The sequence below is a fragment of the Sceloporus occidentalis genome, unplaced genomic scaffold (genome assembly GCF_023333645.1).
Source record: "Sceloporus occidentalis isolate IW3139 unplaced genomic scaffold, rSceOcc1.0.p SCAF_4, whole genome shotgun sequence".
Classification (NCBI taxonomy): Eukaryota; Metazoa; Chordata; class Lepidosauria; order Squamata; family Phrynosomatidae; genus Sceloporus; species Sceloporus occidentalis.
In genome coordinates, this window is record NW_028316984.1 from 41,839,202 (window position 1) to 41,865,187 (window position 25,986).

Below are 25,986 nucleotides of genomic sequence, written 5' to 3' on the forward strand. Positions count from 1 at the left end.
TACAGTTCCCAGAATTTTATAGCATAGAGCCAAGGCAGTTAAAGTGGTGTCAAACTGGATTATGTCTGCAGAGAGGATGCAGCCTTTGAAACATATGGGAAACCAACGCACATTTAATATACCAAAACCTGGTAAGAGCTTCTCTGTTCCCTACAAAGCTTTCTCAAATAAGGCCTACCGCTGACCATTTCATGAGGCATGGAAAACATTATGCAACAGTTGTGGAAAAACATACACACACAGTCTTGAGGACAATGGTAAATGAGAGCGATCAGGAGAGGAAGTTTCATCTACTCCATACATTGTTTATGGAATCACAACTGATTCCCTGTTTCATCCCTGTCAGTACTGTGCAAAATAATTAGGGCATAATGCCCCCATCTGCTGCATACCATATTTCATCTTGTCACATGGCTACTGTATAGAAGTTCTGCTGTTTTATTCCATTGTACTGAAGCTGATGTAAAGGCTATCAGTAAAAGGATTTGCTCATGTGTTGTCATGATGCACAATTGATAAGGTAGTTCAGACAAGCCTATTTCTTTGATAAGAAGGAAATGGCAAAAGGTTACTGGATCTGGTGTACATCGGTTTACAGATTAAAACATAGGAAACAGTCATTTGTCAAATTCAGCAAGATATCTGCAGATTTCTTTACAACACTTTACAAGTACTTTTCTGCATTAATTCCTCCCTCCCACATTGCCACATATTTCTTAAAATACAAAAAAAAGTTGCTAAGGAAGGAATTAGCTTTTCAGCAACCTTTAGGCAATCCTGGCTTCATTTTTGTTTTTAAAATCATAATTAAACAAGAAGGCAGAGGGCCAGCCTGTCCTGCTCTCACAATTGGTGCAAGGTAGAAAACAAAACACTGCTGCTGCTTACTCTGATAAAGATGTGGGCTTGGAAACAGTACAATTCCTTTGCTTGGTACTAGCTTTTTTGGATTCTCTGCAATAAACACACAATGAGTGTCAACTTCCCCTAAACACAAAGAATGAGGTTCCCTTTAGATTCTGTACCTGTCTTTGGAGCAGTCTCAATGTGGCCAAGTGTTCTCTCTCCTTCTCTCTATTGTCCTTGATTTAGGATATTATTCCATGTTCTCCTTTTTAATTATGTCCTGTCACTCATTGTGGCCAACCTATCTGTGATAAAACGCTTATGCTGCAATTAAAAAAAATTAATTATCTTAAAATGATTCTGAATACTAAAGACACCAATCCAGATGTTTAGTGCTAGTAGCTTTAGAAAAAGCAAAAAGCAGCACAACTACAACCCCAAGAGTAAGATGGATGGATGGATGGATGGATGGATGGATGGATGGATGGATAGAGCTTTTCTGGCTCCCCTATGCACTAATGTAACAACAGCTCCCTTGCTGAATATGGACACTGCAAAAGTGTTTGATTCTATTTCCCACAGATATAACTCCAAAGGAATTCCTGCCTGTGTTTCAGACTGTTTCAAATTAACCTTTCACTTTAATTATTTTAAAAAAATTAATTTTGTTTTGCCTTTTAATTGTATTATTATTTTATTTAATACAATTGAGTATTTTCTTAAGCCTTATTTACAAGGGGGGAAAGCAGAATATAAATTTAGATAGACAGGCAGGCAGGTAGGCAGGCAGATCATCTTGAAAGGGACTATAATACCAAAGTCTCTGACTGCTTCTGCAATGGGGAAGCATAAAAATCACTATGTAGTTGTTCTGCTTTTCCCTCCCTAATGGATATTCACTGGTAAGGGGCGGGGGGGAGGGGGGGTTGAATAATCTTTTTTCATAGAGTGCTTCCCAACTGCACTGTGCTGTGCAGTGGCCCTGCCTCGCGTATCTATGGAAGCACAATGTGAATTCATTTTTTGTTGACTTGATCAGTGAAAGAAGGGAAACTGTCAAAAGTAGAAATAATAATATTGTTTAGGAGCTCACGTGGGCTTTTTAAGTAAGGGTATTGCAGCATGTTAAGCACTGTATCACAATTTATCTATTTTACTCTTCCCCCAGTAGCTTTGCATGCTCTCTGAAGTGCAGATGGGGATTTGGAGATTGAGCAGGTTTTTAGTGTCTGTATGGAATTGTTAACTCAGAGTAACAATTCACAATGACAAAACTAAATAAACGTCTTGCAGGCTGCAATTTTCCAATTCCTTTTTTAGGAATCGTCCCACTGAAAGAGTAGCTGGCTTGACTTTTGCTATATAATTATATTTTCCACTCAGCCATTTTCTGTTTCACACTAGGCAAAGTAAAGACATCCTTTAAAAGACAAAAACAAAATAAAGTTGGTTTGTCTGTCATCTGGGAAGAAATGAAAATCTAGTGAGGAAGAACACAACTACACCAAGTTCGAGAGCTTAAAAGACAGAGAATAAATACACTTTTGTAACAGAAAAAAAATACAAGATGTTACTTGTTCTATTCACAGTTTTGCTCAATAAAGTAGGTTACACCAACAATGGTCTTCAAGACTACTGTTCCCAGTAGGAGACTTAAACGGTGCCTTTATGCTTTATTGCTAGCATCAGGAGCTGTATTATGCTCCTCATTGTCAACATTTTATCATCCTATTTCCACTTTTGGACACTTGCAGGGTAATGGGGGGTACTGACACTTCTGTAAGGTTTGTAAATGTTTAGATCCCTAGACTACAAAAGTCTCTTCTGTCAATGTGACTGTGGCCATATGATTTTGCTAAAAACAAACGTTGGGGATTTATCTTGAGGTGAAATATCTGAGGAAGTTCATGAGAGGCTCCAACGGTTTTGTAAATATTTATCAGGACATTTCTGCACATCTCCAGCAATTTGTGCTGAGAGGTGATTACAGTCATGTGGGAATCTGTTTTGGTGCTGGGAAATATAAAAGCTGTCTACAACAGGAGTTCTTAACCTGAGTTTTTAACCCAAGTGTTCCCTGGATAGATTTGAATGGGTCTGTGAATTTGGATGGGGAAAAAGGTTGCATCTTTATTTTCACAAACCTAACTGAAATTTAAAGCATTTACTTCAAATATGAATGAAGGCAACAAACCATATTAGCAATACCTATGACTCCGCCATCAACAGAAATCACAGATATCTTCATGTCATGTAACAGTTGCTGCAGATATCTCAAAATATTGTGTATTGCTTCACTGATATAAATTCACTCATATTCATTAAGTTGCTTTTGAAATTTCAGTGTGTTACACCCTTGTTAGCCTAACTCCAACACCTTGTTCTGGACTCTAAATCTCCTGATATCCCCTCTTCAAATATAACATTAAAAAGTTAGTAAATAATACAGTAGTAGTTGTTCTCATAGTAGAAGTTCTCATGCATTTGGAAGAATGTCTTGTAAAATGCCACACAGTCATTCATTCTTGAAATTCATACTCATTACTTTCAAACTCTGTCCCTGCTTATTTGCTCCATCTGTTTCTCCTCCATCTCTCCCTTCCAGTTTTCTCCCATTCTTTGATCTGGTCCCATCACATTACCCATATCACACTCTCTGTCGTTACTTTGCTGTTATAGCCTATGTGTCCATTTAACATCACCAGAGCAGCAGAAGAGATAAACCCTAGGGGAAAAGGGCCCGTTACAGACGGGCACTAAAGTACGCGTGGAGCGCGTACTAGGGTTAGGGAGGTGCGGTGCTTCCGCACTTCCCTAACCCTAATATGTGCTCCGCACGTAAAAAATGACGGCCGGCTGGAACGGCCACCGTCATGAGGACGTCATGGCCGTGCCGCCTCTACACGGGACGGCGCGGACGTGACGTCCTCGCTCTGCGCCAGGGTGCCCCAAATAGGCGGTCTGTAACCCGCCAAGATCACTGTAGCAGTCCATGAACATGTAACTATGCCTGGCTGGCTGGCTGGCTTAAACATACATCTCTCCCTTTACCCTGCCTCCCTTCTTCCTTTACTTTGTTCCTTGATGCTGGGCATTGAATAGTAAGGTGGTTAGGGCAGGGCTATATGTTATTCCTCTATGCTGTCATATATCAGCATACTGATATATGCCACTGGCTGGCATTATAATACTGAATAAAAAATAGTATTAATATATATTGTTGGGATGTGGTTAGGCAGAAAAGGAATATAACAGAGGGAAACCATCCCTCCCAGCTTTAGGGATGCAGGGAACAGAATCAATAGTAAGACTTCTGCCTTTCTTAAAGGGACATCTGGGAAGGATGTCTTTTGGTACTTAGCAATCATGTCTCCCCCTCTTCCACAGGCCATCTTCTGTTTGAAAGGAAGAAGGAAGCATCAGAAACAATTTGACACCTGCTGCACTGAGACCTTTGAAGTGAACTGGATGTTTTGCAGTGGTGTATTCAAGTATTTTACTCTAAGTCTCAAGTCAAGTCTCACTTTCAAGTCTCAAATCAAATCTCAAGTTCTTGCAAGATACTTTGAACTCACATCTCAAGTTGAGTCTCAGGTCTGGAACCAACTTTAACAGAAAAAAGGGGATGGTGTGTGTGTGGGGGGGGGGGGCTGGAGTTTCAGTAATTGGAAAATCAATGAGATGTGCACAAAGTTAAGTAAACAAAATCTCAGAGAGGAACAGCAACCATATTAAGCAATGGACTTGAGGTTGACGGATCCTTCTAAAGCCCCTGAGTAGACTTCTGTCTCAACATAATGCATTTGGTGTTTCTGGATGAAGTTAAGATAGTCAGTCATTTGCTAAAAATATACAACTTGCAAGTTGAATCAAGACAAGTCAGTATGTTATTTATTGTCGAGCTGAGTGCAAGTCAAGTCGTTAAAGTGACTTGAGTCCGAATTAGTCAACTTAAATTTACAGCACTGGTGTTTGGTATTCAGTTTATGAGCTCTAGCACAGAAGAGGGAAGCCCTGATTGACCCAGGTTGTCCCTTTGTCTGGAGAATGAGGAAATCCAAGAGATCCTCCCCACATATACCAAATATACAGTTGATGTGGTGTGGCCCCCATGTGAGAAAGTTTTGTGTGAAATCCAAAGTTCAGCTCTTACCTCTGTTATATTATTAACACACAAACTGACTTTAGACAACATTTTGCTCTTTCAACCCCACCTTAATATGGATCCTATTGGTATACCTTCAAAAATTTGCATAGAGAATACAAAGCTATTGTTTGGAATCTTCTTGATGGCATATGTGTATAACCAAGGTTATGTATTTTTAAGTAAATTGTGCAAGAGGATATTCAGCACCCCTTGTGCAACACTCCCCCCCCCCCTGGACAGGTACATGCTCAATGCATTGGTGCCATTTTATGGTCAGGGGAATGGAGCAGCCATTTAGCACCTGGGTGAGCGTGGGCTGTCTGGGGAGCTACAGGTTGAAGGAAACAGCAGACTCACCCTTTTGGATCTCCAATATACAAACTGGATGTTTGGGAAAGCATTTTTCTGCTATTTCATCCCAGCTGGAAATATGCAGCTGAATGCTGCCTTGGCACATATATATTCTCTGGCTACTAAACAGCTGTGGAGACACAATCTACACTGGTAAGTTGTCTTTTACATAGGCAGAAAAAGCAACTCAGTGCAATTGCCTATGCAGAGTGTTACACTCCCATATGAATGCAAGATCTTAATCAGGGTGCATGATCTCCTCCATACATGAATCCTGCTATTAGTGTCATAGTTGTTGTCATCATCATCAGTGAAATGAGCTTCTTACTAATTAAATCTCTTTTTAACAGTTTACAGGTTCCATTTTCCTAGAGTCTAGTATGGTTGTGTCAGGTATCTCTGAGGGCTTTGGCATGGCAAATATACCAGAGCATTCTCTTGACTTTGTGGACTTCCATCTGGAAACAAATCCTTTATTAATGAAGCCAAAAGAGTTTTTTCTACTGACCTTAATCAAGCTGTTGAGTAAGAATGGAAATCAGATCTGGTCCAGAATGGATGAATATTATTCAGGAACTTCCAGTCTTGTGCTATTTGCAGATATTTCAAGGCATTAAATTTGTTTTAGGTTTCCAGCAAAAAGAAATTGATTACACTTAAAACTGCATAAGAGACATATTAACTATTGTTACAACAGAACTTTTAAAATGTGTTGTACTTTTAATAAATTTATTCTTAGAAAGGCTACACGAGGCTTCTTTTAGAATTTGGAACCATTAAATTAAAAAGCAATATGTTACTTGTTAGTTGTTAATTTTTAGAAGTAACGCATCCCATATTCCCATTTAAAAAAAAAACCTAAAAATGATTAAATAAAAAAAATCACAAAAATAATCAAAATGGCCTCAAGGTCACCAGAAAAGTACCATTTTCACAGTACTGAGTAAGGCTTATTCTTTATGCAACCCCCTCTTATCAAGTGCCTTGCTTTCTTCAGATCATTTAAAGAAACAACTTTACATCATCAATATTACAAAAAGTAACAAGTAATGCCATTATTTTTAACATGTTATTTCAAAGCTCTAGTCTTCCACAACCTGGTGCCCTGGTCGTTTTGGTTTTCAACTCCTATCAGCCCCCATCCACCACAACTGATATTCAGATATGCAGGGAAATGGTCCAAAATATCTGATGGATCCCAGATTGGAAAAGACTGGGTTACATATTGGCTTAGAGTAGATTTTTGGAACAATAAGGAACTCAGAGAACTGGGTAGACAGATATCTACATATTTTCTTTTCACTTGCAAACTGGCTGTGGAGGTTAGGAGACTCTCTAGGTTGGCTCTTCAAGGGCTATAGAGAGAAGGAATTTAGGGGTTCCCTCATCCCTCGCCTGCACAAGCAGAAATATTTTCTGGTTGCCTAGTAGGTTCTTCCAACTCCAGCCAACAAATAATTACTGACTTCTTGTGGTCTAAATAAGCATTGGCATTTGGCTTTTTCTTTCTTTGTCTTTTTAAAGACAGAGATAATTCCTGAGAGCAAACTTTGCATCTCTTATGGCTGGCAACTATTGCCTACACCACCAAACTAATTAAGATGGAAACTTGAAAGTGCTCATTGTGGAGAATCTCCAATACAAGGTGAACAGAGGCATTATTTACACACATAATAGGAACAGTAAAAGTTTTAAAATCAGTTCAAACGGTCCACAAATGCTGTCGGAATTGCTGTGTCTTCTATGGGGGAGAGTAACGAGGACTACCTGTCAAATAACACCATTGTTTTGCTATACAATGCAAGCCTTCTTCCAGCCGCCTCTCAATCCTCTGCTTGCACCTCTCTGCACAATGAATGCCAACATACCAGAAAAGAATGAATGCAGAAACCATGCTGACCTTTCCTGTCGGCTAGCGGTGACCTTTCCGACCTCATTAGAGAGCTAGGTATGGAAGCCTAAATAAAGAGTTGTTGATACACTTGAGGAAGGATTAGAAGGAACAGGAATTTGCCAGGCTAGGGCATAGTTATACAGTTTGCCTAAGCACCGTGTCACCCGGCTTTTCAGCGGCCAGTCCAGATGATCAACCTTGTCTTCTGTATTACATGCAGAGAGAACCAAGAGCCAGAAAAAACTGATATTGAATTGTGCAATTCTTTACATCATTTGCTTTAAGGGGAATCCTTCAGAGCTCTGTTTCTCAGGCTATCAGATGTGGAGAACTGGCAATTATTTCCCCCCCTAATATGCCAGGGACTGGCACCATATTTGTGCTGTTGGCTATAATTGTTTCTGTCTTTCCTGGGAATTCAGCAGGGATGAGCATAGGTCCAAGGACCACCACTGAGTAGCACTGCCACAAAGTATTGTAGGAGAATATCTAAGATTCCCATTGAAATCAATAAAAAATGGTTTGGGTCATAGGCTGTCGTTGTGTGTGTACAATGTAGGTGAGCCTTAGACAGACAGGCTGTTTGCACATGATGTACTCTGGGTTGTACCCAAGACTGCCAGGCTCATTTGCACTGTGATGCCAATATGTTGTGGAATTGCTTGTTGCAGCCTGGACTATTTCCACAATGTATCAAGGGTAAATTAACATACTAAGTGGTTGATTAAATCTTCTACAAGTCTACTCAGAAGTAAGCCTCAAGTTAACTAGGGCTTACTCCCAGGCAAGTGTGAAAAGAATTCCAGCTAAATGTAGGGAAGGAAGGCACACTGTTTATACAGAGACTGCTTTGGCTACATGTACGCTTGCATGGATATTAAAGAATCCACACTTGAAAAATAAAGGCGATTTTTAAGAAACTTTCTAAATTTAAGGTGTTGAATCTAAGCTTTGTTGTACTTGGAGGGAATCCACAGAACCCCATAGAATTTACATTGGTCATGATTAACTTCATTCCTTGATTTCTATAGGCTACTCCAAGTCTGGGTAGAAGTACACTTAAAATGGAAAATCAAGGTTTTCTATTTGGAATTTATACTTTTTAAAAAATATTTTCAAGCCGTGGATGCTGGAATCTGTGGATAAAAAAATCTATGGATAAAGAGGGCTGACTGTGTTACATTTTTTTTTTAAATCACGAAGTTTTCATTATGAACTTTGTCATCTGTTATAAAATAGGACAGTTAGAACACAGAGCGGAGGGGGATTGGAGCTATGGGGAGAAAATAAAACAAGGGGTTATTTATTTTTATCCCATGTATATGTAGTCTTTCTGCAAAGTGATTCCACTAGACAGATTTAAGAGGTTTTTGTTGCAGTTGTTGTTTCATTTTGGTTCTGCATACTATTATGTTTCTGTTGTGACAACCTGAAAAAAAATGGCCACTTTATTCAACCCTTTCTTTGTACCACAAAGGTCTCTCTAATTTCACATCTTCACATTTATTCATTGTTTTCAGACTATAGCCCCATCCCAGTAACCTTCTACAGACTGAAGGTGGGATGGTATCAGCCTTGCCAGCTGCAAGGTCAAGAACCTTATGATGGCTTCCATTCAGCTGTCCACTGTGCAGAAGCAGGATTAAATGACAACATGGTATAACAGCTGAGTCTCATCTCTAGTCCCTCTTTTGTTGCTGATATTCAGGCATAAATAAAAGAGGCACCTGAAGTTTGTCATGTAGTTAAGTTTACAAGGTGGAAGTTCATACTATTTTTGTCAATGCATTGTTTTTCCTGAAGCATCTATTTTTATTATGGAGTTTATTTCTTGTTTTGATCTCTTAAATGTTCAGTAGAGGAAAGCCCTTCTGCCTTATGACAAAGGGAGAATGGGAAGTAGAATTATAATCACCTAGCAATTGTTCCCTTTTATGTGGAGCAAAGGCAGCACCTGTATAATTAACTCCACACCACATCTTTTAAAGATGCAAGATTTCCTCCAAGTCCCTCAATGTGATACCAGGAAAGGAGAAGAAAAGAAAGAAAGGAGAAGAATGAATGAATGAATGAATGAAATCAAGACCTGCAGCTTTCAGTACTAGGAACTGTTTTTGAAAATTGAACGTCATCTCATACTTCAAAGAATGCCTCTGATTGCCCTTGTCTCTCTGATTAACATACTATTAAAGCAGTGATTGCTGTTGACATTTCTGAAGAAGGCCAATCCACAGGGGGAAATAAAACCGAATCTAAAGCATTGCCATATAGTATGAAGTTTGCCAGCTGAGGCAAAATGGGAATGATCTTTGGAATGGACAAGGAGAATTGCTTGATAGACAAACAACATGGCCCTTCTTAAATTCAGAAATATAGGGCAAAACCTCTATGCAAAAGTATTTTGTCTATATAGGCCAGTGGTTCTCAACCTTCCTAATGCCACGACCCTTTAATACAGTTCCTTATGTTGTGGTGATCCCCAATGGATAGAGGAGAGGTGCCTCAATTCCTAAGAACATTGGAAATATATGTTTTCCAATGGTCTTAGGCAACCCCTGTGAAAGGATCATTCGACCCCCAAAGGGGTCACGACCCACAGGTTGAGACGTGCTGATATAGGCCTTGTCTGCATGGGCCAAAAGGCCCATTACACCCCTCCTTTGGTCAGGTGTTAATCATGTTTGGATGATGCATGGCCTAAACCCAGTTCTGGTGCGAGCAGTTTGGATGATGTAGAATGTTCCACACCAGAATCGGTGTAGAACACACTTAAAACTGAGTTGCTCTGGATCTTCCGAAAATGTCCAGAGCCATCAATTCCTGTGTCACAGCAGTTGTCTGCACTGGTGTCCTGGTGGGCTCCCCAGGGCATCTGCCACTGCTGCACATGTTGCTTGTTCTGAGGTCAGAATAAGTTGCCCAGCATGTGACTATTGATGGGCACCTCATTCTGACCTCAGATGTGAGTGGCCCACAGCAGTGGAGCTTGTGGGGACTGCTGTGGTAGCATGGCAATGGAGGCCAAGGTGACGGGAGCAGATTGGGATAGTTATGAGGTCAGGATACTCTGGGTTGCCCAGGAGTATACTGGCCAGTGCAGAGAAGGCTATATATACAAATCCTTAAAAGATCAATTAATTTTACTCCCTTTAATATGTCACAACTTGGTGGCAAATGTATAGAATTGTGACTCAACCAAAAGAGCAATGCCTCTATGTAACAACAGGAGTGAATGGGAAAGAGAGAGACAGATTGAGGAGAACTCACTGGTTTGCATGTTTTAATGTGAAACAAAATAGTGCTACTTAACCAGCCAGCTCATAGCATGATAACAAGAGGCTGTTGGTAAGGGATGACAATTCCAAAAACAAAACAGCATGAGTAAACTGCCATGGTAACAAAGCATATGCTGATGAGCATTCAGATCTTTAGAGAAAAGCATGCAGCCTAATGCTGTGCTGTTCCCCACTAATGGGGGTTGTGCCCTTTTTCTATAATGGACACACCACCCAAATAATGATAATGAGCGAGAATGGTGCAGCTCGATTCATAAGCACCACACGCACACACACATACAACTGAAAGAATGATTCGAAAAATATCTACACAAGCCCTTAATTAAGACATCCATCCTCCTGATAACCAACACATATGCTCTAAATAGTTTCATGACCAAATTCTATAGCAGAATCCCTCACCATCTCTTCCCCTTCACATTTCAACCTATCTCATATATTTTAAATAAGACAAAGATTATGTAGGAAACATTAAGCTGAGACCAAAAAAAGTAAATCTCATCAAAACCAATGGAACCAGTTTATCATAGCAAACTCAAGTCCCACTAAGGTCAATGGACCTGGTCTAAGCCTTAGAAATCTGAATCTTATACATTGTTTTCAGTGAGGCTAAGTCTGAATTATGTAACCTTGGTGATAGAGATATAATAAAACTAAATTCCAGGACAGAATGGATTACTTTTCATGTAGAACTAACCCAGGATCTACCATTATGTAGATCTGTGAGCCTGAAGGAAACCTTCATGCAAGTAATGGAGATTGGCTGGACTATATGACAATTTCTTCATAATTTAATTAACTAAAAATAGTTGCTTTAGGCATGTTCATTTTCACAAGACTCATAGATAATTACTGGCTTGCTTGTTTTTGTTTGAATCTGTGAAAAGAATGTCTGGTCATATATTTCAAACAATAGCACCAAAAGCAAATAATCTGATTCATCTTCAGTCTGGCACTGCTATTTTGTACAGGAAAGGTTAGAAAACAGTAGCCAGATTTTAGCTGTACACAAAATTATTATTATTATTATTACATTTATTTGTATAGCACCATAGGCTTTACATAGCACTTTACAAAGGAGGGGAAAAAACACAATCCAAAATAGAAACAAAAACCTAAATCTAAAACCACAAACAAGATTATAAAATTAATAAAATATTACTATAACAAAGTTAAAACAATACTATAAAAGTGTAAATTAACACAAATAATATATCATGAAATACACAGTCATAAAATCAATACGAAAGTTGGAAGGCTTCCCTAAATAGAATAGTCAAAAGTAGCTAAAAGTAGCCAGACTTTAGTGCATGGTCTGTATTTTAGCTTAGATGAGAATCACTGGTCACAAGATGGAACACTGAGCCTTTCTACCCTGAAAATTAAACACTCTGTATATATTATTTAAGTACAACATGCATATTAATTGATCCAGTTAATTTAATACTAAAGTACACAGATTTGAACAGGTTGAAATATCCCTTACTGATGCAGCAAAGCTTTCAAGGAAAGTAGTGTACTTGTCCCATAGGAGTGATACAACCATAAGCATGTACGCTACCATGGTGAACTCTTTCAGCCTTCTGAGAGAGGACTGTTCCACAGGAATAAGGAACTCTACCTCCTACATGGTTTCTTCTAACACCAAACATTGCTAACTGCAAACCTATGTGCTGGTTAGTGAAGTCTGCCCCCTGTCCGTCTCGCACACTAAGGTCCTCAGGAAATTTACTTCAGTCTAAAAGATCTAGACTAACTTTGGTCACCCAAAGGGCCTTTTCTACTGTTGCTCTGAAACTATGGAATGGCCTGCTGGAGGAGATCCATCACATTTCTGCTCTTACAGCCTTTAAGAAGGCTCTTAAGACGGGTCTCTTCCGGCAGGCCTTCCCAACCTAGCTCCTCTCCCCTTATACTGTGATTCATGTCGCTCTGTCCACCAATTCTTTCCTTAATTTTAACACTATTGTATTTTATTGTTTTTAAATGCTGATTATTTAATTGTAATTTTAGTATTGGGATGGGGGGTTGGGAAGGGACTAATTTTTAATTTTATTGTGTATTTTTATTGTTGTGACCCGCCCAAATTCCTTGTGATTTGGGCAGGTTATAAACAAAACAATTATTATTATTATTATTATTATTATTATTGAATCAAGATGGCATTGTAGGATTCATAATTCATGGACACATTAAACTTAATTAAAATAAATCAATGCTATAGAATTCTGGGATTTGTAGTTTGGTGAGATATTTAGCCTTCTTAGTCAGAGAGCTCTGGTGCCACAACAAATGATAAATCCCAAGTCTCCATAGGATGGAGCCATGGCAGCTAAAGCATTAATCCTGCAATGTGGCAGCAGCCTTAGGGAAGAGAACCCAGAGTTTTCAAAGACTCAAATATTGAAATTACCCTCATGTTTTGACAACCATAGGAACAGTGAAATGGTTAGCCAGTGTGAAATGTGAACATAAATGTGAAAAATATCTGACAATTTCTCTGACAATGGAATCACATAAAACCCTTACATGCATTTTGAACATTCTGAACAAATGGGGAAGGTTTTATGGTATCCCAGTTCAAGATAGGTTGTGTGTCTATGGAGAGCCAGCTTTGGAGGATTTCGTTCATTATATGCTTGAGTGTAAGATATATCCTGGTATTAGAGAAAGTTATTTAGAGCCTTTTTCTTAATGCAATGAAATACTGGGCTGTGAAAGAGAAACTTAGTTTCTTGTTACAATGAACAAATCAATATGTGATTCAAAGGGGCACCACATTTGCAGCAAAGCCTACCAGTTCTAGAGAAAACGTCTTGGAGACCATCTTAACTGTCATAGAAACCTAAGGGCATGAGTGTAAAAAATACTTTTTTGTTATAACATAATGATTAATTAGTACTCTTTTTTGTTACTACAATGTGATTGGTTGTCTAATACAAGGTATGTATCTTAAGCTTAGGTATATATTTTATTTAGTTAGTTAATTTTCATTATGATTTTGTAATTGTATGAAAGCTTGGCTATTTTGCTTGCAATGGGACTAAGCAATAAATGTTGTTATGTCATGTTTTCTCTTCTTCTCATCTCCAGACAAAATATAACCATTTTTTCAAGCATTTCCCATTGAACCAAGTTATGACCCTCCAGATGTCCATTCTTTATTCAATTAGACTTTACTCTGGATGTAAATCCAATGAAGTTGTAGGCTGTATTTAAGACTTCTTGGGCAAAGAAACAAATAATGTAATCCAGCTCAATAGTACTGTAAGGAAAATCAAGTTCTCATGGTATCCAACATCAGTAATAGCAGTAAAATATTAATTACAGGATGAGTATCCCTTATCCAAAAATCCAAAATAAATGCTCAAAAATCTGAAACTTTTTGAGCACCGACATGACACCACAAGTTCAGTGTACCCAATGAACACAAACTTTATTTCATGCACAACAATATTTTAAATATTGTATAAACCTACCTTTAGGCTATGTGTATAAGGTGTATATGAAATATAAATGAATTTTGTGTTTAGACTTGCATCTCATCTCCAAAATATCTCATTGTCTATAAGCAAATATTCGATAAATCTGGGGGGAAAAGCCCAAAATCTGAAACACTTCAGGTCCCAAGCATTTTGCATAAGGGAGACTCACACTGAATTTTACATTGCTAACACTGATCACAGCTGAGTAGTTTGCACATTCAGAGGCTGAACAGGTAGGCATTTAACATTGGCCTTGGGGCATAGTGGTGGCGTGGCAGCTGCACAATACATGCCCTGACTCCACCCACAAGCCAGATGACGCACACCAAAAAGAGCATCAGAAAGTGCTGCTGCGGCAGCAAAGACACCCTTTTTCTGGCTTCAAAAGGAGCGGCATTCTGCTGTTCTTTTTAGGGTCAGAAAAACATTGGATTGGGGCCGTGACGTGTAGTTGCTGAAGCTCTGATCCAGCAAGGAAAGGAGTGGCTGTCCCCGCTATAAAGGGGCGGTCTGCTTAGTCCCTCAGTTCACCATATTTTGTGTGTTCTCTTTGTATCTTTATTCCCCACCCACTGCAATTTGGAGGTGATCCCTTGTGGATAGTGTGGTCTCTGCCTTGTTCAGGTTCAGACTACTGTATGTGGGAAAATCAAGGCTACTTCCAGATTTAGGAATCTATACAAACTGCCCTTGGTGGACCTACCTTGACCTCAACCACCTCAGTATCACCATCATGCCATTCAGACAGAATGGGGCGGGGAGCAAGGGAAAAAGAAAGTGGCACAGCACAAAAGAAGGAGGCACACAGATTCCCAAGAGCACCCAACCCAAGGTGACTAGATGTGCTACCCACAAAGGAGAACAAGGCACAACAAAATACAGGACATTCAAGAAAAATGTAGGGCATTACAAAATAAAAGCTAAAAACACTCATATAAATGTAAATTCATGCTTTTTAGTCATGCCCAAAATGGAGGACATTTTGAAATTCCTCCTGGACAGAAGGTTGAACTGTAGGACATGTTCTGGAAAAGGAGGATATCTGGTCATCCTGACCCAACCTCCAAAGACACCCAAACTTCCAGTGCACCCATTTTTCACCAGCAACAATAGTTGCTGCTGCACAGGTGGACACTGATCACAATCCACGATGAGGTGGATATTCAGACTGGATGAATACAAAATTGAACCTTGCTCAGAATGTGTTTTTTTTTATTCAGGCCTATGTAAGTGTGTATTAGGGCTCAACATGTGGCTTGTTTTCTTCACCATTTGTTAGCTTTAATCTACACGTTATTCCCTTCCAGAAGAAAATACTTGACTTTGTGAAGAGTAGGTGGTATAATTGGTGGCAGTAGGGAGCCCAGTTCATCAACCCTATTGATTTTTGCTGGTGGTTCTGCTGTATTTTATCATATATTTGTGATTTTAAAATAATGATTTTGGAAATGTGTGTTTGTATATGCTGTGCTGTGTTTTTATATAAGACATATGCTGCCTCGGGCTCTTTGTGAGGAAGGGTGGTATAAAAAATAAATGAACACCTAGGCAGGCCTGCTGGCTAACTTCAGCTGCTTTCAAAATGAATTTATAATGTATAAATGCAATACAAATATAATGTATAAATACAAAACGTAGACTGCAGGTTCCTTTCAGCTAGCTGCATTAGCCCTAATCCTGTAGAGAGGTTTAAAAGTGTATAAAAAATAAATAAAAAAGAGGCACTGGAGGAGAAACAGAAGGCTAAACTGAAAACACAACAGGCGAAAATGGCAAAATGGTGAGGGAGGCAATGGGATTGAACATATATACATCTAGCATTCACAGCCCATGTCCCAAGCAAAGAAATGAATCAACATGTGCTGCTCTTATGAATCATATTAGCTGAGTGTCCAGAAAAAATAATCTTGTCACTTTTCTTGAGCAACAAAACAAGAGAGAGAGAGAGAGAGAGAGAAGGGGATAACACTACCAAAACTCACTATTAGAAAAACATTATTTGGAGAACAGAAAGAAACCCACCAGTACAGCAACCCAAGTCATATGTCCGGATTGCCCCAAAAGTAAGGCTATTGTTTGGCTTACAAACATGAAATGCTTGTTATCTAGATTTTGCATATATCCCTTCAAAGTACTGTTCACCATGCCCCCTGGCCACTCCTTCCTGCCCATCTAATTTGCCCCATAGTCCCCCCAACACAGCCATGTCCATGTTGGCAGAGAGCATGGGAATGAGTGGAGATGCATCCAAGAAAACTGTGATGTGATTATCACAGATTCATAGAATTGGAAGAGACCTCAAGGGTCATCCAGATCCAGTCCAACCCACTGCCATGTAGGAACACACAATGAAAACACTCCCGACAGATGGAGTGTTCTTTCATCCTGAGTCAAAGACAGAGGGGTCGGAAGCAATATCAGAGTAGTAACACTTGATAACTGATCTGCCACTGAGGAAGGGAGAAAATAACCCTAACCACAAGCTCAATGAGCTTCCCGACTGTTTTAGGCTTGTTAACAGAGCCCTTCAAACCAACCTCCCCCAACCTGATGCACTCCAGATCAAGTTGGACAACCAAAACCACCTCTGACAATGGGAACTCATGGCTTGGACTGATGGGATTTGCAGGCCAAATCATTTGGCAACTGCCAAGCAGTAAATGGCAATGAATATGACAAAGCTGAGTGAAAAGCTACCCATCCACTCATCTCAGAAGTGCCACATTCACAGCGGAATTTATGTCCTCAAATTTATGTTTCTTTGGTTGTCTTAAAATAATGGTTGGCTCATTCTGTTTTATTTATTTAGCTATTTTTACAGCATTTGGAATACTCTCTACATATAGGTCAAAGGCATTATACATATAGATCAAAAGCATTACAATAAAAATGGCATACACTATTCCACCAACCAAGGATTCTTGAAGGTGTGTGACACTACAAAAAGCATAACAAAAGTGCACAATTTAATTTCCTCTTGGAAACTGCCCTAATTTTTGTTGTTGTTGTTAAATTGTATTGAAATGTACCATCACATTTCCTTCCCATTTGCAAAAAAAGAAAAATGTCTAATAACTACATGATGACATCCTTCTTTTAATGGTCACAAAGTATCTATGAAAGGATAATCATAGTTATTCAATAGTCTAAATTACACAGTACATTTTCAAAATATGTTGATTGGTTTTTAAAGAGTATTTGGAAGCTTACAATGAAAATTATGATCATCATTGATCCAGTAATGCAGTGATTCTGACCAGAGGCCGAATGCAGGCCAGAGGCAAATGTCTTGCTCATTTAAGTAATATGAAGTGTGGTGGATTGGGAGAGCTATAGGTTGCTAAGAGGACTCTAGGTCTGAACAATACCAATAATGTCATGGCAAACCTCAGTAAAAGCCACGGCTCTCCTCCAATAGGTAGACCCCTTCCTGTTCCTCCTACCACTACATAGATTCGTCCAAGGGCCAACATGATACCTACTGACTGTGGGGGGATCCAGTGGCATCACCACGCTTGGTGTCACCTAATGGGAGGGCTGTGGCCAAAAAGTCACATTTATCCTTCTCCTTTGCAATGGCAGTGACTACATCCTCTGATGGACTACTGCAATAGTTCCCAAACTTTAGTCTTCCAGATGTTTTGGAGTTCAGCTCTCAGAATTCTCAACTTTTGGTCAAGCTGGCTGGGGCTTATGGGAATTGAAGTCCAAAACATCTGGAGGACCAAATTTTAGGAACCACTGGACTACTGTAATTCACTCTATGTCTAGATGCCTTTGGAAATTGTTTGCAAACTTCAGCGGATTCAAAATGCAGCAGCCAGGATACTAACTGGGGCCAGTTAACAGCTCCACTGGTTACTGGTCCATTTCTGGGCAAAATTCAAAGTGCTGCTCATCACCAATAAAGCCCTACATGGCTTAGGTCCAGACTATCTGAAAGACTGTATCTCCCCATATAAACCTGCCAGGGTCCTAAGATCTACAGGAAAAGGCTTTCTCTCACTCCTGCCACATCACAGGGTGGCTTGGTGAGGACTGCTCCTACTCTCTGGAACTCCTTTCCATGGAAGGCAAGGCTCCCCCTTTCCTGCTTTACTTTTACCAGCAGGCAAATACATTTTTATTCAAGGAGGCTTTTAATATATAATCTTGTCAGGGAGGGTATGTGTTCTACTTATGTTTTTGACTTTGTATGGTTTATGTAAGTTTATATTATTTTTACTTTGATTATTTTAATTGTTTTAAATTTTATTGTTATTTATTTATTTTTGAAACAGTTTTATCTGTGAGCCACCTTGTGGGTGAACGGTGGCATAGAAATGAAATAAATAATAAATAATTCTAGGTTATGCATTCATAACTGACTTAGAAAATTTTTGCCAGTTACTGTAAACACAGAGATAGTTTATATTAAAAAGTTCAACAAAGCTTACATTAATTATATCTTCATAGATAAGAGGATGTTTATTACATCCTCTTACATATTCTAATTTAGCATTTGAATTTCATGTTAAGCTGCTACACTAAAAGCCTTAACAGAACAAAGGTGAAAAAGTCCCATCCATGATTTTAATCCTTTGGATACCCTTCTCCCTGTTTTGAACTTGGGAGGAACAGAAACAGCTGCATGAATTTTGGAAAACCCAGTTCCTCACCTAACTCACCCACACAATAAAGGCAGAAGAGTAAAGTTAAAAATAAATGCATGTGCACAGAAATGATGCAGGAAACAAAACTTTTATTTATAAATAAACTATAAGCCAAACCCTTTTCATCAATAACAAAGCCCCAGAATAAAATTCTTAGATGCATGATATTATTCTTAAAAAACAGACAATTCTCTAAGTGCTCTTCAGAAACTCACAGCAGATAAGACTTCTCATTATCTGCTGGTTCCCTGTAGACTGGGCATCACTCTGCTGCTGACTAGGCATTTGTGTCTGTTTTTTCCCCAGTGACCTCCATGACCGCTTTCCATTTTTTTAGGATATGCTTTCTGAAAGATAAAAAAGAAAAATCCTAAAGCAAAATTGGAAATAAGAGCACATCACGTACACAACACATTCAGACATCTAACACATGTATATTAAAGGCTGAGTATTGCTTATCCAAAACCAGAAGTGTCCCGGATTTTTTTTCAGATTTTGGAATATTTGCATATACATAATAATGAGATATCTTGGAACCAAGTCTAAACATGATATTCATTTATGTTTCATATACACCTTCTACATATAGCCTGAAGGTGATTGCATACACAATAATTTCAATAATTTTGAAGTAAAGCTTGTGTATATTAAACTGTCAGAATGCAAAGGTGACACTATCTCAGCCACCCATGAAAAATGTTTTGGATTTTGGAGTATTTCAGATTTTCTGATAAGGGATACTCAACCAGTATATACAAAACAATAATGGCCAAGCAATACTGCAATGCTTACCTTAAAATGTTGCTTCCCATTGGCTATGGAGTTCATCTCTGAGCTTATGGCCTTTCTTATTGGATAGTGGCAATAACTTCACTTCACCAGCAGCTTTCCCTCTGGCTAGAAGGCTTACAGCTTATCTGGATATCACACTGTTGAAATCCTAAGCTTTAAGCTGGTGGCTTCTCTACCTCTTCTTTGATGTCTGGCAGCACCTAGAAGACAGTTAAATGACTTAATTTTTCAATTTAAACCAATTCCTTTCTACAATAGTAAAACTGGGCGTGTAACGGTGACATCGCAGCTACGCTGCTTCCAAAGGGGGGGGTGCAGCTGCGACATCACCGCAATGGCTCTGGCGCTTTGCGGCATCGCAGCAACACTGCAAAAAGGAACCGCTTCCAGGTGCTCCTTTTTTGCTCCGTAGCAGCGCCGCACAATTTGGTTGCTACAGCGCTCCTGCGGAGCAAAGAGAGGTGCCGGGGAGGCACCTCTTTTTGGTGCTCTGTACTGCTCCTGACTAACCCAAAGTCATCCAGTTAGTTTCATGACTCAGTTTGTGAGTTTAGAACCTAAAATGTTTATTTCATTTCTTTTCATTTCTATCCCACCTTTCTCCCTGGAGGAACCTAAGGTGGCTCACAAATAAAATGGATAAAAATACTGAAAATTAATACAAATTCTATATACAATCATTCAATTTTTTTTAAAAAAAACCATCAAAAAGTCTTGGCTTTAGGAATCCTGATAAATTTAGGGGCTCTCCAGACAGGTGGAGGCAGCCAGTTTTCCATTGTGACGCATCCATGACACAAGTGCGGTGCCCAGAGGTGCAGATGCTGCACGCTCCAAAACCCTAGAATTGGCCCCAGGCCGCCACAAACCGGCAGTCTGTACTGGGCCAACATCATGCCACTTTTGAGCCTCTCTTTCCTCCACTCCCTGCCCCCAGGGGCTTGGTCTCTCTCTCTCTCTCTCTCTCTCTCTCTCTCACACACACACACACACACAAACACACACATGGACATGATCTCACCTTTTTCAAATTCTCCTGTATTAATTCGTCTCCAATATTGTTGTCTGTATTGTCAATTTCTTCCTGGACTCAGTTGTATAAATTCTCAGTTCTTCCTCTGCCTCTGTAACTGCCGTGCATACCTGTATTGTGGTGATGTTTATTGGCTTTCCCTGAAACTTTATTGACATGATTTGATCTGAGTTTATATTATATCCTTTGACTGATTTTGCTATGTCCTTCCTCACTATTATTTCTACTACTTTTTCCTCCTTTTTTGAGGGCAGTTAACAACAACAATTGCTATCTGTGTCAGTGATGTTATCCATGACTAGTTTCTTGTTTCCTCTATCTTCTTTACGAGTCTCTCTTGTCTTTTCCATTTCTGTCTCCTTCCCGGTTAGATTTGATTTTTTTCTCCATGCGCCACCAACATCTCCAGCTTCAACTCGTACTTTCATTATTTTTTCTCTCACTTCCTTTCTAAGGATTTTTTTTTTCTGTTCACTCATCTCATCTCTCTCCTCTTATTCGTCTGACCACTTTTTCTCCCTCTGATTTTGCAGGCTTTCTTTCTTATGCATGATGCACTTTGAAGGCATTGTGTTTCTGTTTTCCCCTCTTTCCTGTTCTTCTTGTTGTCCGTCACACTTTGTGACGCTCACCACCACAGCTGCTACCACTGCTACCCGCCACAGAATGATAAAATCCACAAGAATCAGTAGTAGAGGTGATGAAAAGGACTAATAACAAAGTGAAGAAAATACTATTACCCACATGGTTCACAGGGAAATGCTATAAAATTACATAAAACAACATTGGAAATAGGTACTTTATGTTTCAGCCTATTTTTTTTTAAAAAAAGCTTGCAATGCAATTAATATGAAAATATTGGTTTTTATCTATATGTAACCTCAACCCAGCTGGTACTCCCAAGTACAGCAGATCCATTGAACTAATGAGATTTACATTTACCATTCAGCACTTGGGCCAGTAAGCCTACTGTAATTGAGACTAGAAGTTGTGTACAGTACTTTGATCAAAGGTATATGATAGCTGGATTCCACTGCTAGAACATCTATAAATAAGTTCAAAGTCTGTTTATGGGGAGCAGCAACCTGATTGACGTCCTAAAGTGTTATATATGTTCCCCTGGTAGACACAAAACATAGGAGTAGAGATGTTTTTACTTATCAGAAGAAAATAAAAGGGCATGTTGGAGGATGGGTTATGCTTCATAGGACAAGATATCATTAATATCACATGCCTTAATGTAATAATAGGAAGTGTGCCAAGGTTTTTTGGACCATTCCATTTCCCTTGCAATATGTTCTTGCAGGCAGGCATCGATCAAGGAAGTTATGCCATTGTCCACATCTCTATCTTTTGGGTAGAAATATCTGCAAAGCTCATCATACTTTAATGTTGTAAGCCGCCCCAGTTGCGTTGAGCAGAGGGGCAGGATAAAAATAAATTTTATTATTAATATTATTATTCATAGCCCTCTCCTCAACATTAAATCCTGAACAGTGGTTGCTTCCCTAATATTCCAACCACTTGCCATGGTTGCCCATCCTTTTCATTTTTTGCTGGCAGCCACTTCCCTACAATGCCCCCAGCATAGTATCACTTCAGAGCACTGTAGGAAATTTAAATGGCTAGCTCCGCTGGCACTGATGGAAGGACGTTTCCTGCTACCAAGCAACAAAAACCAAAGAACTCTGACCAACTGTAAACAGAAGAGAGGTTGTAGTACTGAGGACCCCTCAGGGCTGGAGCTAGTTCTGAGCGTGTAACAATAAACCATCAATACAAACATGTGAGGAAACCCATCTCTTTCCATGGCTTACTCTGATCATATACTCCCTGTCAACAGTCCCCCCTAGAATCCTTCTCAAACCCTCCTCATTTTTCCCTACCAAAGACTCTTTCATGATCTTCTTTCTTTAATGTTCCTAGTGGTAGCAAGCAGCGGTAACTGAATGCCAGTTAATGATGTTGCTATTGCAAGAAGGCTTCCCGTACTTTCAAGTTTTTCTGCAGAGCATGGAAAATTAGTAGATGTGGTTTGCTGTCTGCCGTCAACAGGAATTCATATTTATACAGCGTCCTTGCAATTATAGTACTGATTAATGATAAGTGCCCTGCTGTCTGCAATCTATTCCTTTGAGGGAACCACACTTTATGTTCCAAAAAATGTTTTATACCTCTTAGTGATGCATTATTATTCTTTGCAGATCAAAGATCATGGTTGTCATGGAAACTGCAAAAAGTGGAAAGCCAGTCATGACATAGCAGTGGCATAATGGGGAAGATCTGCTGGGAAATCACTCACTAGCCTGGGGTTTTGTGTTGGAAATGCTTGGGTGAATTTAAGTGGAAAGCCAAGTCGTCTCTGAGATCTAAAAGCACTGTAGTATTTAACGCAAAATATCAGTAGCTGTTACAATCAACATTTTCGACGGTGTGCTGTGCAGCAGGATCAGTTCCCTAATTTTTTTTTCTCAGATGAGGTGCACAAATATCTCAGTTTTATTAGTATGGTATCAGCTTCCAAAAGCCACAGCGAGCTTTTGTTCACATATAGGGCTAAATCCAGTGTTAGTGCCATATAGATTAAACCCACTGAAATGAATGGGCACTGTTAGTCACAACTTACTTCAGACTTACTGTGTCGAATAGATCTACTCTATATAGGAATAATGCTAGACTCAACCTTTAGCACCCCATACTCTAACTGAAGATTCGTTTTTTTTAAATTGGGTGTGGCAAATCTTCACATTTTACAACTTAAAATTGGGGGCTAAAATTATTATTATTATTATTATTATTAAAAATAATAATTGTAGGCTTAAATAACTGCCCACCCCACTCATAGAATTAAGTAAATCTCAATAACTTACACTCCTTCCCGCTTATGTGTGTGCATGCGTATTTACCTTCAAGTAACCTGCTGACTTTATGGATACCCCATGCATTTCAAAGGGCTGTATCAGGCACGGGATACTCACAGGTAGCTTTGCCAGCTCTGTCCTCTGAAATAGAGCCTAGAGCACCAGGTCTTTCTTGGTGGTCTCCCATCCAAATGTTAACCAGGGCTTACCCTGCTTAGTTTCAAGATCAGGCATGACCTGGTGCCTTTGGGGTATTTAGACCCTACCTCCACACCTCTACAAGAAAAATAATGTTCAGAAATGAACTCTGAAATAAAGCTCTTACTCAGTCTTTGCTCCCACATTGGCCAAAGACAGAATGAATACTTTTTAAAATTAATATCTCTATTGAACATATAAATTTTATATTATAAAGCTGCATATAATGGAAAAACCACATAACTGTTAGAGAAAACCCTTGCCAAGACTTGTTCAGAGGGGGTTTGTCTTTGCCTCCCTCTGTGGCTGAGAGAGTGTGACTTGCCCAATGTCACTCAGGGAGTTTTCATGGGATTCTGACCCTGGTCTCCAGAATCGTAATCCAACACTCAAACCACTGCATCATGCAGACTCTCTTTGATATATTGTTAAAATAAATGTGTGTTCTGATACTAATTTGGTCATATTACATAGCAATTCAATCCATTAATTAGTTAAAGGCAAGAGTTATAACAAAACTTTACAGCAAATCAGCTTATCCATTAAAAAAAACCTACAATCAATATACTATTGCAGATCATAGGGGGGGGGGAGCAACAATATTGACTTTCAAAGAGCTTGGTAGTACCTTTGGGTTTTTCCCCTTGATCTCAGAAAAGTCTTCATTTTTTAAACAGCCTTTAAGTCTGTACTTTAAAACTCAATGTTTGCTCCATATAGGTTTTAAAGAAACATTTCAATGGATGAAAGTATTCCAAAGCAATTTTTTTTCAAAGTGAAAACATTGCCACAAAGATTAGCTTTAAAAAGAACCTGGCATCTGCTAGTTCGGTACTTACGGACGAAATGGTCTGAAGTGGACGGACTGACACTATCACCATCGTCAGCGCTTTTGCCACTGGAAACTTCATCATCCGATTCCCACACAGAGAAGATAGAGGAGCTGCCAACTTCTTCAAACTTCCTCATTAAAATTCCACTCATAGCTTCAACATTGTCACATGTACCTGTCAGAGGAATGGGAGAAATGAAGCATGAAAACATTTGACCGCTGACCATGCTATCAAGATTTCCAAAGTCATTGCTAGAGGCAGATCTTGGGAGGAGGAGGGGAGTTACAAACATGTTTGCTTGTTGCTTCTTCCTGGAAATTGGTATTTCTGGCAGCAGTCAATGGGAATTAAAAAGGAAAGCTCAACATATTCTGTAATTCTACTCCCTGGAATAAATGGTTGCGGTAGGATTGCCAGGTTGAAAACTGATGGGGGCTCCTGTTACACTTAATGGCTGTGTAGCAAAGAGAATTTCAGTAAGTCTTGCTTGTCACAAAACCAGGTAGCAAGCAACACCTGCTCAAATTCCCCCTTCTACACAACCATTAAAGGAACAGGAGCCATCACTAGTTTTCACTCTGCCAACCTCAGTGGGTGTGCAGTTTTGAAATGAAGAACTAAATCCAATCAAATCAGTATTGCTCATATGGAGAACAAGTAAGAATACTGCCTCTTCTTCATAAAAGTGAAAACACTTTGTGAACAAAAAGTCATGGGTTTGGATCCTGGCACCTCCAGCTAGAGCTGGAAAATACTCTGATTGGAAACCCTGTGGAGCTGCAGGCAACCATAAAAAGACCGATAATAACAAGAACCCAGCATAATAACCTTAAGCTTACTAGAACCATTTCAGTAAAGTTTATTTTAAAAGCGCTACGTCTTTCAAAGGGTCTGTCTAATCTACATTGCAGAAATAATGCAGTTTGACAGCACTTCAACTGCCATGCCTCACTGCCATGGAATCCTGTGAAGTATTTAGCCTTTGCTCTCAGAGAGCACTGGTGCCATGACAAACTATAAATCCCAGGATTCCACAGCATTGCGCCATGGCAGTTAAAATGTGGTCAAACTACATCTGCAGTGCAGATTAGATCTCATACAGAGATGGAGAACTTCTGGCTGGCAGACCAAATTTAGCCTCTGGTTTGCGAAGGCCTTGCATTCAGCTTCTTCTATTCCCCAAAGGTCTGCTCCCTTCAAAGATGGGAACAGGCAGAAAAATGGTTCCTAACTCAGCAACAGTCTCATGGTGTGCTCCTCAAGCCACTGGCACTGTTTTGTTTCCTTTCCTTTCCTTTCCTTTGTCTTCTGCAACTGGAGGAGAAATTAAAGTAGCTCTTGATTCAGTTTAGGAATGGTTCTTGAAGGAATGGGCTCAGCCTGCAGCTGGCTTTGACTGCTGTGTCATGGAAGTGTGCATGTGTGTGATTTCTTTAGATATTGGTAGGAGAGGCTAGCAATGCCAAGCAAAAGATTGCTAACGTTTTCTAATGCGTAGCCCTTTTTTGTTTTTGTTGTTGTTGACCAACCTCGAGTCAATCTTGACTCATGGCAACCCTGTGGATGAGATATCTCCAAGACTCCTTGTCCTCCACTGC

At 39.4% G+C, this 25,986-nt stretch overlaps 1 protein-coding gene across 1 annotated transcript in view; it reads right to left on the minus strand.

The window, feature by feature from the left end:
• LOC149313808 (cysteine/serine-rich nuclear protein 3-like) overlaps positions 1-25,986 on the minus strand; it is a 122,817-nt gene that overhangs the window by 75,370 nt on the left and 21,461 nt on the right. Inside the window, exon 2 of the mRNA XM_089519832.1 lies at positions 24,395-24,562. Within this exon, the coding sequence (XP_089375958.1) occupies positions 24,395-24,539 (145 nt within the window). The 5' untranslated portion in view covers positions 24,540-24,562. The remainder of the gene's footprint in view (positions 1-24,394; positions 24,563-25,986) is intronic.